Source organism: Bos indicus, chromosome 24 (assembly GCF_029378745.1).
Source record: "Bos indicus isolate NIAB-ARS_2022 breed Sahiwal x Tharparkar chromosome 24, NIAB-ARS_B.indTharparkar_mat_pri_1.0, whole genome shotgun sequence".
Classification (NCBI taxonomy): Eukaryota; Metazoa; Chordata; class Mammalia; order Artiodactyla; family Bovidae; genus Bos; species Bos indicus.
In genome coordinates, this window is record NC_091783.1 from 14,366,235 (window position 1) to 14,381,727 (window position 15,493).

Below are 15,493 nucleotides of genomic sequence, written 5' to 3' on the forward strand. Positions count from 1 at the left end.
TAGAAGGGGAAAACGTTGAAGCAGTGACAGTTTTTATTTTCTTGGGCTCCAAAATCACTGCAGATGGTGACTGCACCCATGAAATTAAAAGTTGTTTGCTGTTTGGAAGGAAAGTTATGACAAATCTAGACAGTGTAATAAAAAGCAGAGACATCAAAGACAAAGGTCTATATAAACAAAGCTATGGTTTTTCTAGTAGTCACGTTGGGATGTGAGCTGGACCACAAAGAAGGGTGAGTTCCGAAGAATTGATGCTTTCAAATTGTGGTGTGGGAGAAGATTCCTGAGAATCCCTTTTACTGTAGAGAGATCAAACCAGCCAATCCTAATGGAAATCAACTGTGAATACTCATTGGAAAGACTGATGCTGAAGCTGAAGCTGAAGCTCCAATACTTTGGCTACTTCATGTGAAGAGCCAGCTCACTGGAAAAGACACTGATGCTAGGAAAAGATTGAAAGCAAAAGGAGAAGGGTGCGGCAGAGGATGAGATGGTTACGTAGCATCACAGACTCAATAGACACAAATCTGGGCAAACTCCAGGACATAGTGGAGGACTGAGGAGCCTGGTATGTTGCAGTGAATGAAGGTACAAAGAGTTGAAGATGACTTAGTAACTGAAAGATAACAAAAACAATAATTTCAGATACAGATCACCACAGGAGAAAACTACTGTGGTTTGGAAACAGTTTTGAATCCAAAGAAATATATCATAAAGGTTCTCATTTTTCTCCCAAATATGCTGTTTAATGATTTCAAGAGGTATAAAAAGAAAGGGAAGGAGGGAAGGTAGATAGCCAGGAAGGCCCGACTAGTCTTCAGTGTTACAAATGAGTTCAATCCCTAATGTTCTTAACAATTTCCAATTTAAAAAGAAAAATATACTCATTGGACACTGAAATAAATAATTGTTAAAAAATAAACTTACCATGCTTTGTACTAGTGGCTAATACTTTGTAGGGAGTCAACTTCAAATCCAGATTTTCTTTTCGTAGCAGCTTAAGATCAAAAGTCATATTAAACAAATGAAAAAATGTTATGAAATAGTTTTGTAGTAAGTATTATAGCAGTTTAATACATCTCTTTATCTTGTTTTAAATCACTGTCAGTTTTCACTGATAGGGGGTTCCCCCTAAGGATTTATGCAGGCCTTACTGGTCATGAAGTATTTTAGAACTCCAAATAAGGAAATGAAGACAAATATGTTTCTTTAAAATCCATGGACAGAAAAAGGATTTAAGAAAGAAGATTTAATTGACTAAGAGGAAGAAAATTACTAAATCCAACACTGAAAGAACTGTGAAAAAGTTTTTATAAAAAGGAACACATGCAGTTTCATTTTATACTCATCTTAAGAGCCATCTGCAGTAATACAATAACAACTCCATTTGTTCAAGATCAAATGGAGATTGTTCAGCTCTCCAGGATTGTACCTGAATGTTATATAACTCTAGGTACATGTAATTCTGTATCCATGCATAGCCTATCCACTAATCCACTGATTTCTGAAATGAAAACATGTTCCCTACCAACATAAGGTTATGCTCACCTTGTCCATGAGTGAAATGATTTGGAGAATAAGTTGATCTTGGCGTAAATCATCCCCATGCTTAAATATAACTGGATATTTGCCTCCGTCTTCAGTCTTAAAGAATAACTGTGCAGGCATAAGAGCACTCTGAAAATAAAAATATTATTTTCAAATTATATAAGATGGAAATGTGGAGAAACTTATAATAATCTAAAGAAAAGAAATGAGTCTGACAAAGCAAATAATAATATTAATTTCTATAGATCATGAGAAATAATAGCATAAAAAGTATCAGATAGAGGGATGAACAGACGTGTGACAAAAACAGTACAGTAAAATGTTACTAACAGAACAGAAGTAGTGAGTATATAGTTGTTTACTGTGAAAGCCTTTCAACTTTGCTGTATGTTTGAAAACTTCACTATAAAATGTTAGGGGAAAAGCATCAAAAATCCTTCAAAGAATGTAAGTTTAGAAACTACAACCTTTAGTGAATTAAAACTTCAAATAGTTGTAGTATCCTTTGATCACCTCAGGGTAAATATATTTTATCCCTGTACCCTACTCACAAACGCTCAAGAAAACAACTGGAAGCAAAATTCCTAAAGATAAATGATAAGCAAGATGTTCTTTGTTATAACTTCCCTACTCCGATTTGGATCTGATTTTGAAATTTAGAGTACATCTGAAATCTAGTGTAAACATATGACAATCTAAAGATAACTAGGCACTAATCCCAGTGCCTTAAGGGGCTCACTCCCCACAGAGACCTAGCTTTTGTTCTTAAGCTAGGGTCTAACAAAATACTGTTTAAAAATACTGAAAACTAAGTCCATAACCTTTTCAGCTCTAAGGAGTTCATAGAAGGGCAAACAAGAATTCACAGATTCTGCTACAATTCTGTGCAGACATTTCAGTGTATGTACAAGCATTCCAGGTAACTTTCTAAAATATCCAATCCATCACTTTCATTGGACTCTTAAACTCATGACCCCCAAATGGTTAAGAATTATAATCCTAGAGTTATGCAGTAAATGCCCTAGAACCATTAGTCCTAAACTCCAATTCAGAATTTTCAAGAATGTCCACTTATTTAATAAAGGCTAGAAGAAAAAATTCAGAATTGAACATTAGGATTAAAAAGATATCCCATGATATCTTATTGACCATCTATACTTTGTATTATTACATAATTATAAAATTATTTAAGGAAAAAAATGGATCCAGAATCTACCTAACAATGGCGACAGATTCTCATATCGCACTTTTACTCCGGCTCTATGTCTTAAATATTCTTTTTCATCCTGTTTGCTAAAAAATGATAAAACATTTTGAAACATGTATAATATAAGAAACGAATCACCCGTCCAGGTTTGATGCAGGATACAGGATGCATGAGCCAGAGGGATGGTATGGGGATGGAGGTGGGACGGGGGTTCAGGGTGGGGAACACGTGTACACCCGTGGAGGATTCATGTTGATATATGGCAAAACCAATAAAATATTGTAAAGTAATTAGCCTCCAATTAAAATAAATAAATTTAATTAAAAAAAATGATAAAACACTGTTCTTGGTTAGTCCTAAGGGAATGAGAATATTAGATCTTATTTGGGAGTTCTGGCATGAACTAAGAAATTCTTGTATTCTCTCTCCTATAACCAGTATTTTTTAAAATGCAGGTTTATAACTCAATGAGTCTTAAAACGAACTAAACAGGTTGCAAACAACATTTAAAAACTGATGCAATAGAATAATTTTTAGAAGAATAGACACTATCAGTCCATAACATGCAGTAAGGTTGAAGTACTGCTTTTTGAAACATATTGCGGTTGTGCATGCTGGGCTGCCATAGGTGGCCTTTCAAATCACACCCTTAAAAAAAATCTGAACTATTTCTTATTGTAATCATACTCTTTTTAAAATATATCCTAAGGAGAGATCTATGAGGCCTTTCTTACCCAATAGAAAGTAATATTCCAATGCAACTTCCCCCTTTCCCAACCCTAGAATCAGACAACCTATGACATCATGTCTCAATGAAGCTTCACAAGGAATGATCTCAGCCCTCTGGTCTGCTTAGAGAAGGCAGCTGCCTCCAGTCCTTTCTAACTATTCAAGTGGGGGCCAGCCAAAAGAAAGCCAGGCACATGCTGTTATGGACTAAAGAGAATTATCACTTAAAAAGATGAGAAAATATTTAAGTCATAGGAACAGATACCAAATTGAAAAATTTTATAAAAGGGTAACTGGAATTCTTATCTAACCACAGGAATTTATAAAGTAAATGCCTAAGTGTGCAATTCAATTTATTTTTTTAAGCTTACATGGGAAAAGACAGGTGTGGCTCTGATTAATAAATAGTTCAAAGAATTAAACATTAAAAAACCCAGTGATATAAAAATACTTCATACATTTCACATAAAAATGTCCACAGGTATTACAAAAAGATCTTAAAACACACTGATAAATAAAAGGCATTTTTTCCCCCAAACGTAGAGTCTCTGATTCAGCTTTAAAGAATCAGCTCCAGTCATAGATATCAAAGATCCACCACAATTACCTTAAACAATGTAGCTGTTTCTGGAATTATTCCTCTAATTTTCACCTGAGGTTCTAAAGGCAGTGGGATAAGTTCCACATCAGACAGGTTCATCTTTTCATTGTCTCCAAGCAATGCCTGTAGTCTCTCATTCTAGGAAAACAAGTTATAAAGTACTAATTAGGTTAAAATGGAAAAGTGGCTTTTAAAGCATATGGTAAGGATGTAAAAGACCGACAACATTAACTTTAAAATATTTGCAAAGCACCATAAAAGTCTAAGTGAACTAACATAAAGGAGTTAGTAAGTGTGAGAGAAAAGCACTTAAAATCCACCTGACAATGACAGCAGCATGCTTTGTAAGGCACGATCCCCTGACCTATGAAATGCTGGACTCTCAGAGGTCAGGGAATATGTTTCTCTTGCTGCAACTGAGAATCAGGGATATTCTCAGGCTGAACTTAAAGATATAATTTCTGCTTTAAAAGGACTTGTGAAGTCACAAAGAGACCATTTGAAGCTTAATTTCACATGACCAGATATTAAGCAAGAATTTCATTAGCTGTTTCACTGCGTATTTTGGGTTTAAAAAGTAAACTCAATTTACTTGGAGGAACTTGGACCCTATATTTTACTATTCATTGATTCTGTCTGATGAAACTTTTACTAAGATATAAGGTTCAGTTCAGTTGTGTCTGACTCTGTGACCCTGTGGACTGCAGCACGCCAGGCTTCCATATCCATTACCAACTCCCAGAGCTTGCTCAACTCTTATAATCATTTATTTATTTTCTTTAGCTCACATACAGACTGCATTAAGCCAAGATTTCAGAAACTGAGCAGTTCAAGTCAGGATGAAACACTTTTCTCACTTAGCAGCATTTATAATGTTTAGACCAAGCCCACCTATTCAATTTCAAAAGGACAATCTATTTCCTTGGAAAGCTGTGAGAGAGAGAGAGAGATTGAGAGAGAGAGAGAGAGAGAGAGAGTGTGTGTGTGTGTGTGCGCGCACACATGTGCATGCTCAGTCTGTCCAATTCTTTGCAACCCCATGCATTGAAGCCCATCAGGCTCCTCTGTCCAGGGAACCCATCTTCCTTGCATCTCCTGCATTAGCAGACAGATTCTTTACCACTTGCGCCATTTGGGAAACCTTGTGAGTCTAGCATTCTTTAAATAGGTAAGCTTGTTTTCAAGGGGAGAAAACTTGACCAAATACACTGCACTTCTTCCTATTTCTCAAACATGTCACACATGCTCCCACATCAGGGCCCTCGTGCTTGCGGTTCCTCTTGCTGAGACAATCTTCTCTAGATATTCACATGGTGTGCTCCCCGACTTGCTTCAGGTTTTTGTTCAAATGTCAACTCTTAGTGAGGCCTTCACGATCATTCCATTGAGAAATGAACCACTGCCTTAATACTTGAACCTGGCACTACCTATCCCCCTTTCCTGCTTTATTTTCCTCAATAGCATAAGACACTATATAGCATATAATATATTTTACTTATTTTGTTAACTTTTTCCTCCAACAGGAATGTAAGCTCCTTACATTATAAAGGTAGGGGTTTTTATAGTCACCACTGTATCCCAGACTCTAAAAAGAGTGCTTGGCACACAATAGGCATGCAATATATTTTTATAGAATATATATTATAATCTAAAGAATTATGAAGTGAAAGAGAATACTTAATATTTAAAATAAAAGCTTTGTTTTTAAATGTGGAATTAATGTATTTTTATTAGAACTCAAACATCTAGATTCAAAGACTTGAATCAAGAGAATTTTTCCTAAATGACATCAGCAAAGGAAAGAAGGTAGCAACAGTATTAGTATCTGTTTTACCATCTGAAACCTAACTCATGGATTCCCTTGCAACACATTTACCACTGCTGGACTCACCAAGACAAGTCTCTCCCAACTTCATTATGAGGGATGGAAAAGCATTACATATGATTTTAAATTATTAACTGTAGCCAATTCATTATTCCTGGTAATAACGCAAATAATGGTGGTGGAGCATCCTCTTGGCCTTGCACTTAAATGTGGGGGCTTGTTTCTAGTAAAACTACGTAAATAAAAACCAAGTTTGCCTTTTCTTATCATCATGAAAAAATGTCTGAGAAGAGTTTTAGCCAATGTTAACACTACATTTGGGACTGTCTGATTTAAAACACAGGCAAAACAATGTGTTCTGCAGTATGTGGCAAATACAAAATGTATTTTAGGGACTGTAAGTGGTATCTCCAGGAAGCAGTCATCTTCCAGACTGCCAAAATTTGAGGTGTAGCTAGAGGTTCATGCATGTGGTGAACAGAAGAGTCACATAAGAACAAAGTGTGGTTTAAACAAACTGACAGTCACGAGAACAGGCATGCTTTTGCTGTGAGCACTGGGATCACACTGCTTCTCACACGGGCACCTCTAGGGAGAAGGGCTCCAGGAGGAATGGCAGTAGGAATTTAACCAGGATTTTTAATTCTTCTCAAAAACAAAGAAAATGCCAACTCAATAAAAATGTGTTTCTCTTCAGTCTATTTTCTCCTCCCTGACCTTATTAACACTATTATAATGTTAACATTATTCCTCACATACATCTCTGCTGGACTAGATCCCTTGCTTTAAATTTCTGACTCAATTTTTCACCTTTTCCTCTCTGCTTTCCTCTTACAATTCTGAGGAACAACAGCAAAATGTGTTCTGGTGTTTTACAAAGGTCACTAAGAAAGATTTTCCAATTATAGGATTAGGTAAAGAGAAGATATCAAGTTGAGTCCTTCATATCATTTGGGCAACTGTTCAGGAAAAATAGCATTTGAAGAACAGATGTTAATCTGTTTTCATTAGGTAGAAACCTGACCCCACTGACAGCAAGATCAATGTACTGGTTATGAGAACAGATTGCCAGTTATTATCACCAGTTCTGTAACCTTGGGTGAATCACTCTGGATCTTCTTTTTCTCAGAAGAATTCCCATCTAAGTAACCTCTTGAGGTTCTTTCCATGCCAAATAAACTGCATTCTAAGATGCTAAGATTCTAAAATGAGAGCCAGGAAACACTGTATATAAAAATATGGACTCAGAATGTCTGGGTACAAACCCCAACTCCAACAATTACTACCTGGGGACATCTTGCAACTTACTTAACTTCCCATTACCTACTTTTCCTCATGACTGGGATAATAACAGCACCTCAATCAATGTATATAAACTCATAAAATAGGATCCAATACAAAATCAGTACAGGATCTAACCACTCCTATACTATAACAGGCACACTTTATTTAATTGCACCTCACTTTGGTGCGCTTCGCAGGTATTGCATTTTTTACAAATTGAAGGTCTACAGCAACCCTGCATCAAGCAAAACTACTGGTGCCAATTTTTCAACACCACTTGCTCACTTTGTGTCTCTATGTCACATTTTGCTAATTTTTGCAATATTCCAAACTTTCTATTATTATACTTCTTAAGATGATCCATGATCAGTGATCTTTAATATTATTGCAATTGATTTGGGGCATCATAAACCAAGCTCATATAAAACGCAGAACCTAATCAATAAAATGTTACTAGTGTTTTGACTACCCCACTGACCAGCTGTCCTTCTTCTTTCTTCTGCTATTCCCTGACACAAAAATGTTGAAATTAGGCCAACTTACAACCCCTACAATGGCCTTTATGTGTCTAAGTGAAAGGAAGAGTCACATGCCTCTCACTTTAACTCAAAAGTTAGAGATAATAAAGCTAGTGAGGAACGCATGATGAAGCCAAGACAGGCCAAAATCTAGGCTTCTTATGCCAAACAGACAGCCAAACCGTAAACACAAAGGAAAAATTCTTGAAGGATATTATGGAACACAGAAATGATAAGAAAGCAAAACAAGCTTATTGCTGATACAGAGACAGTTTTAGTGGTCTCGATACAAGATCAAACCGGGCACAACACCCCCTTAGGCCAAAGCTTAATCCAGAACAAGGCCCTAAGTCTCTTCAAGGCTGTGAAGGCTGAAAGAGGTGAGAGAACGCAGAAGAAAAATTTGAAGCTAGCAGAGGCTGGCTCATGAGGTTTAAGGAAAGAAGTCATCTCCATAGCATGAAAATGCAAGATGAAGCAGCAAGTGCAGATGTAGAAGATGCAGCAAGGTTATCCAGAGAATCTGGCAAAAATAATTAACAAAAGTTGCTACTACACTAAACAACAGATTTTTCACTGCAGATGACACAGCCTTTTATTGGAAGAAGATGTCATCTAGGACTTTCACAGCTCAAAAGGAGAAGTCAATGCCTGGCTTCAAAGCTTCAAAGGGCAGGCTGATGCTCTGGTTAGGGGCTGAAGTTGAAGCCAACACTTATCTACCATTTCAAAAATCCTAAGGCCCTTAAGAGTTATGCTACATCAACTGTTGCTCTTAAATTAAGAACAAAGCCTGCATGGTAACACATCTGTTTACAACATGGTTTCCTGAATATTTTAAGCCCACTGTTGAGATCTACTGGTCACATAAGAGTTCTGGTGAAGATGTACAGTGAGACTAATGTTGTTCATCTGCCTGCAATGCAGGAGACCCAGGTTTGATCGCTCGATCAGGAAGATCTGCTAGAGAAGGAAATGGCAACCCATTTCAGTATTCTTGCCTGGAAAATCCCATGGACAGAGGAGACTGGCAGGCTACAATCCATGGGATCACAAAGAGTCGGATATGACTTAGTGACTAAACCACCACCTCTAAGCATAAACAGAAAGCACAGCCGGAAGGTTTACCTTTTTCTTACGATTTCCACTTTCACGCTGCACTGCCTTCATTAGGTGCACCAGCCGATCTACAAAAGTCTGTTGTGCAGCCAGCAGAGAACGCATAACTCGGACAGACTTATCACCCTGAAGGAATTCAAAGGAAAGAAAAGTTAATTCTATATAGCATAATGATCAGAGTTTCTTCAATAGCATGGGTGACCTTTATTTATTATTTAATAACTACAAACTTCAACACAAAGTAATACTGAAAAAAGAATTATCTTGATTCAGAGATAACGAGAAGCCTGCTATCTTAAACACCAACTCTTCTACAGTTGAAAATTATGTGAGTCGTCAGTGAATACTCATCTATCAAAAATTGCACGTTTTTTCCCACATGCAACTGTGTGACAAGACAGAATTTATTGACCCAAAGTGTATTCACTTACTGATTCAATACATATCTGGACGTTTATAATTTCTTCAAAAATGTTCTGGGCATATAGTAAAACAATACTATCTTCAAGCAACAAATTAAATCGTTAAAAAAAAGTTCTCAGATAGCAATATAATATGCTAGCTTAGTAAAATAAAAACCATAAAAACCAATGCTATGAAGTCTTATGTAGTAATTCTCAGTTCATAAGATATTATAAAATAATATTTTCTCATTTAATTTCTCCAATTACACTGAAAGAAGCAGCTTGGCAATTATATATTTTTATTTAAAAGACTGAAATTTAATCTCAAAGAGACCAAAATTTCCTCAGAGGATGACAAAGGCTATTAGTGACAGAATTGAGATTAGAAGAGAGGACCAACTGCTTATTTTCCAATCAGTTTAGATATAGCAAATCTATGGGCTCTGAGAACTATAAAAAAGTTTGGTCAAAGAATTCAATAAGATGTGATTTAAATTTCAAGACAATTTAAATGGAACATGAAACAGCAGATAAATATGCTATGAAGCAAATGTTTCTACAGCAAATCAGGTAATGTTGTTGAGTTTTTTTTCATGGCCCATGCACCCTCTGCTGGCTGAACTGAGACATTGCCTTAACAATCACAAGAACACCAGGTAAAAAAGGCCTACAGATCTCTAGAAAATGTGTCCATGTAAAGTATCTGCAATATGATCACTGCCAGATTTAAGTAAATGTACTTAGTCTTAAAAATAAAAATAGAAAACAGAGAGTGAAACAAAAGAGCAGAGATTTGGGTTTTTTTTGGTTGCATCAACAGGTTTGTTTCATTAACTTAGGGGTCAACAAACTTTCTATAAAGGGCCAAGGATTAACTACTTTAGGTGTTGCTGACTACAGAGTTTCCATTCTGGCTATTTACTCCTATTGTAGTCAAAGTGGTCACAAACAATATGAAAGCAAATGAGCATAACTATGTGCCAATACAATATTACTTATGAACACTGACTTGTGAATTTGACATAATTTTTATGTGTTGCAAAGTATTACTCTTCTTGTGACTTTTCCCAATTATTTAAAAACAAAAAGCAATGTTTAGCTCATCAGATCAGATGAGTCGCTCAGTCGTGTCCATAGACCATACCAAAACAGGCAATGGGCCAGATAGGGCCCATGGACTGTATACGCCAATCCATACATTAAATGGTTACCTTCAACAATGCTTGGCTGAACCGTCTCATGACATTCAAGTACATTTCATGGGTCTTTGGATCTCTCTGCTGAGTATCTTGATCTTCACATTCCACTATCACATACCTTAAAAACAGGTTAAGTCATTCATATAAGTGTGAAATGAAACACAGATTCATTTTATTTATGCCTTTCCATTAAAAGATTAATCCACATTTGCAAAAATAATGAGTAATGTAACATTTTATTATCACTCTTAAAATCTGAAAATGAAGGGAACAACACACAAAACCTTCTATAAAAGATAAATTAGTAAAAGGATGCCTTAATTTGTAAAATATCCTAGATTTTCTAAAAATTTTGGGATCAAAATGAGCATTTTCTCCTAATTCTTTATGAGGTACATAGAACATTAACATCTTCAGAAATCATATAAGCTCACACATCTACCAAGTAACTCATGAACAAAAATATTTTAAAAATTTCTGTAATATTTTTGGTATTACATAAGGCTCTCTTATTCTGGGGGAAAAAAAAAAAACTCTGAAGCTTTTCTCATTAACATAAGTCCAAAAGATAAATTTATTAACTTTCCCTTTCCCACCCAATTTCTTCATTTCTTGAAATTCCATATAAAATCTTCAATGTTTCCATCATAAAACTGTGATTTTAGAGAGCTAAAAAAATTTAAATATAAATATATTCTTAAACCTACACTGCTTATACAATTCACTTAATTATATGAACAATGACCTGGATTAGATTTTAGAGGTTGTCTAATCCAGTGTTTTCAGTTGTTATTACTGGAACAAGCCATACTGACATGCATTTTATATCAGTACTTGTTGCACAGAGCCCATGTGTGCATGTGGACGCGTAACGCAGAAAAAAGATTCACAAAGCAATATTCTATGAATAATATGTTAATATTTGTTATTGTTCTATTTCGTTTTTCTTTAAATAACACAAGATTGTGAGCTAGACTGTGAGCCTTAAAATTTATTTCAAATGGATCATGATGTACAGTTTGAAACTTGCTTGTTTTAAGAATTGATGCTTTTGAACTGTGGTGTTGGAGAAGACTCTTGAGAGTCCCTTGGACTGCAAGATCCAACCAGTCCATTCTGAAGGAGATCAGCCCTGAGATTTCTTTGGAAGGAATGATGCTAAAGCTGAAACTCCAGTACTTTGGCCACCTCATGCAAAGAGTTGACTCATTGGAAAAGACTCTGATGCTGGAAGGAATTGGGGGCAGGAGGAGAAGGGGACAACAGAGGATGAGATGGCTGGATGGCATCAATGACTCGATGGATGTGAGTCTGGGTGAACTCCGGGAGTTGGTGATGGACAGGGAGGCCTGGCGTGCTGTGACTCATGGGGTCGCAGAGTTGGACACGACTGAGCGAGTGAACTGAACTGCAAACTTAGAGGTGGTTGTATCTTGCCCATGGTGATGCAATTAAGTTGAATGAAGAGTTGAAATCAGAATCCGGGATTCTGGGCTCCAAGGTCAGAATTCTTTCTAGTAATCTTACTCTCTCACACTGTTTGACCTTTTAAAAACCACATGAAACTTCTTAACCTCCTTAACTGATAGTACTTCACAAATCTCAAATCACAGGGCTTACTATTTTCCTTTACACTATGTCCAGAAAGAAATATTCAACCACCTAGAAGGTAAGCTTCAAGAGAACAGAGAGTTTATCTGTTTGCACTATACAGTTAGCACTTCCATGCCTGGACATAATACTTAAGGTGGTCTGCTTTTACATTCATCTACCCTAGTTTTCAAGCAGTAGATCCCCTTTTCAGGAAACTGCTTGTCATTTATAACTGAACATGTGTAAAACTGAAGCTATCACACTAAATGAATGATTTTTCTCTCAATTTAAGGCATTATCAACATTTCTGTCATTTGGGCTACAGTTTGGATCACCTCAATACAAGAAAAAAAGAAAAAAGTGAGGTTGTAACCAAACCAGTGAACACAGGTCCTACCTAAAACTATTCCTAGCACTTTGTGTTTAATTTGGGGCCTCTAGATCTAAAGCCAAGCCTAGGCCACATTCGCCCATTTCAAACACCTGGAATTGTTCTCACTACTAGCCAGCCCTGTCTGGAATCAATCAGCAGATACCTTTCACCCAGCTTCTCTAACCCTAAGACAAACACCTTACTGATCAATATAATCATCCTAAAGTTTTCTTCTTTAAACTACCTTCATCATGCCCCATGATGGGGCATGATGGGTCCCATCATGGGTCCTTCTATTTAAAAACAACTCTCTGGGGCCCTAAGTTTCTGGTTCAACCTCCACTGTCTCCAGTTAATGCATTCACACTCTAGTCAGCTCGACTCCCCTACCCTACTTTGTGCTTTTGCTCATGTTATAGTACTGTCCTGAAATACCTTCCCGCCTCCACCCTTCCTGATTCTATCCACACTTCAAACACAGGGACACTCCATCACTTCCCAGAACTCTTAAACACTAAAAACTTCCTTCTTCTCTAACGTCCCAGAACAGGTACGGCCTCTCACAACAACTTCTGCTGATAATGTTACCTGGCTCATCACTGTTTCACAACTTACTCCCTAGCTCCCTTCAGAAGTTATAAAAAACCTGATGTCAGATTCTGTATCTTAAAAAATATTTAGTGGGCCCTGACATATGCAATATAGTCTTATACACAGAAATATTTTAAAGGCTGGTAAAAGTTAAGTGCCTTCTCCTACTGACTTCCCAGTGCCATGCTGTACCATAGTAACAGGTGATCTGGAAGTCCTCAGAGCTGCATAACCTAGAATTTTCTGTAAAGCAGTATGAAAAACTAAACCATGAAACTACATTTACTTTATGTTCCTGACAATAGTTCAAAACCAAAAATTCAAGAAAGCATTCTTAAATCTTGAACAAAGAAAACCACAGGATTCATAAGTGTCCTATAGCCACAGGACACATACGAATTTAAAATAAAATTTAAAAAAGCCAATAACTCTTTAAAGTCTTTACCATCTCCATCACCTTAGTATGTAGGTAGCAAAGTCTCAGTATGGAATAGTGAGGTCTTTACTATCTCCATCACCTTGAGAGTCCCTTGGAAAGCAAGAAGGAGATCAAATCAGTCAATCTTAAAGGAAGTCAACCCTGAATACTCCTTGGAAGGACTGAAGTGGAAGCTGAAGCTCTAATACTTTGGCCATCTGATGTGAACAGCTGACTCACTGGAAAAGACCCTGATGCTGGGAAAGACTGAAGGCAAAAGGAGAAGAGGGTGACAGAGGATGAGATGGATGGATGGAATCACCAGTTCACTGGATGTGAACTTGGGCAAATTCCAAGAGAGGTGAGGAACAGAGAAGCCAGGCATGCTACAGTCCTGGGGGTTGTGAAGAGTTGGACCCTACTTGGTGACTGAACAACAACAATAATCCTTTAAAGTCTTTACTATCTTTGTCACGTTAGTATACTCATTGTCTTTTCCTGTATTTACACAGCAACTCCTTTCTAAACGAGCAATACAGATGACCGTGATATACAGGCTCCATTGCTTTGTTCAGGTCCCCTTGACTACCAAGTAAACACAATGGCTACAGCCATGTGATAAAGGTCACATAACAAACAGCTCTCAAAATCACTCAAGCCAAAGTTCTGATACAAAGGGCAAGTCCATCTAAAATAAAAATGACTGTCATCTCCAAAATGAAGGATAAACTTAGATTAAGACAAGAAGACCAAGATTTGAGTCACTTCTGAACTCCGTTCACAGCAGTAAGAAGATTCTACAAAGCACTCATGTACTTCTGCTTTTGAACTGTGGTGTTGGAGAAGACTCCTGAGAGTCCCTTGGACTGCAAGAAGATTCAACCAGTCCATTCTGAAGGAGATCAGTCCTGGGTGTTCTTTGGAAGGACTGATGTTGAAGCTGAAACTCTAATACTTTGGCCACCTCATGTGAAGAGTTGAATCACTGGAAAAGATCCTAATGCTGGGAAGGATTGGGGGCAGGAGAAGAAGGGGATGACAGAGGATGAGATGGCTGGATGGCATCACCGACTCAATGGATGTGAGTCTGAGTAAACTCCGGGAGTTGGTGATGGACAGGGAAGCCTGGCGTGCTGCGATTCATGGGGTCACAGAGGGTCGGACACGACTGAGCCACTGAACTGAACTGAACTGAACTTCCTTAAAACCTGTCATTTTCAAGTAGAAATGCAGACAAAATTATGTGGGTACCCATTGTATGATGACAGCAGTGGGCTACCTACTTTCCTGACAATCTCATTTTGTGAGATAAATAAACTTTATTACCTTGAAAGGTCTTAAAAGTTATAGAAAAACATGTCAAAGCAGCCAAAGTTTATTTTTAATTTCAACATACTGGAATAGCTATAGAAAAAAAAAAAAGTGGAACAATTTATAGATCCTGATGTTCAACATTTAACAGATTAGAAGCTATTACTTCTCTCTGTGGTTTAAAAGGTTGACATCATTTATTTTAAAAGGATTGTCTGTATTATTATAGGCCCCTAAGGATTCAACTATAGCAGGAATCCTGTTTAAATCAACAAAAAGGGAACAGATGAACAAGGAAATTCAAAATGTTCAAAATGAAATAGCACAATCAACTGAAATTTATATTTTAATACATTTGTTAGGGTAAGCTTAGACTGAGAAGCATATAAACTATTACATGTGATTAATATTTTATACTACTCTGTCCAGGTTCAACAGAAAAGAATGATTATTTTAAGTCAACTCCTTGAAATTATTTCCTTATTTTCATGCTACAACCACAAAAGTCGTATCTACCAAAGTCAGAAGTCCACATCAATAGCTCTTTCCCCCCTTGAGTATTTCTGAATATGTAATATGTGGACTGTAAATATGGGAAAAACAATTACTCCTCAGAGAATGAATAGACATAGCACATGCTATTGCATCAGTGAATCAGAAATACAGTGGGAGAACACAAATCAAATCTAAGTTTGATGGAACATTTATAAGACTGGGAGCTAGGGCTTCACTTTGTTTATTATCTGTAGAGAAAACAAAGTACTCTTTCTGAA

The 15,493-nt window shown here is 36.9% G+C and overlaps 1 protein-coding gene across 3 annotated transcripts in view; it reads right to left on the reverse strand.

Moving 5' to 3' along the window:
• Positions 1-15,493, reverse strand: part of PIK3C3 (phosphatidylinositol 3-kinase catalytic subunit type 3) — a 165,356-nt gene that overhangs the window by 58,469 nt on the left and 91,394 nt on the right. For all 3 annotated transcript variants that reach the window (XR_011563770.1, XM_070778690.1, XM_070778689.1), the window contains 5 exons: positions 10,447-10,552; positions 8,841-8,957; positions 4,092-4,223; positions 1,549-1,677; positions 928-997 (listed from right to left, as the gene is read on the reverse strand). Coding sequence is in view for 2 of the 3 variants with exons in the window: in XM_070778690.1 (XP_070634791.1) it covers positions 928-997; positions 1,549-1,677; positions 4,092-4,223; positions 8,841-8,957; positions 10,447-10,552 (554 nt within the window). In the remaining variant the exon portion in view is untranslated. The remainder of the gene's footprint in view (positions 1-927; positions 998-1,548; positions 1,678-4,091; positions 4,224-8,840; positions 8,958-10,446; positions 10,553-15,493) is intronic.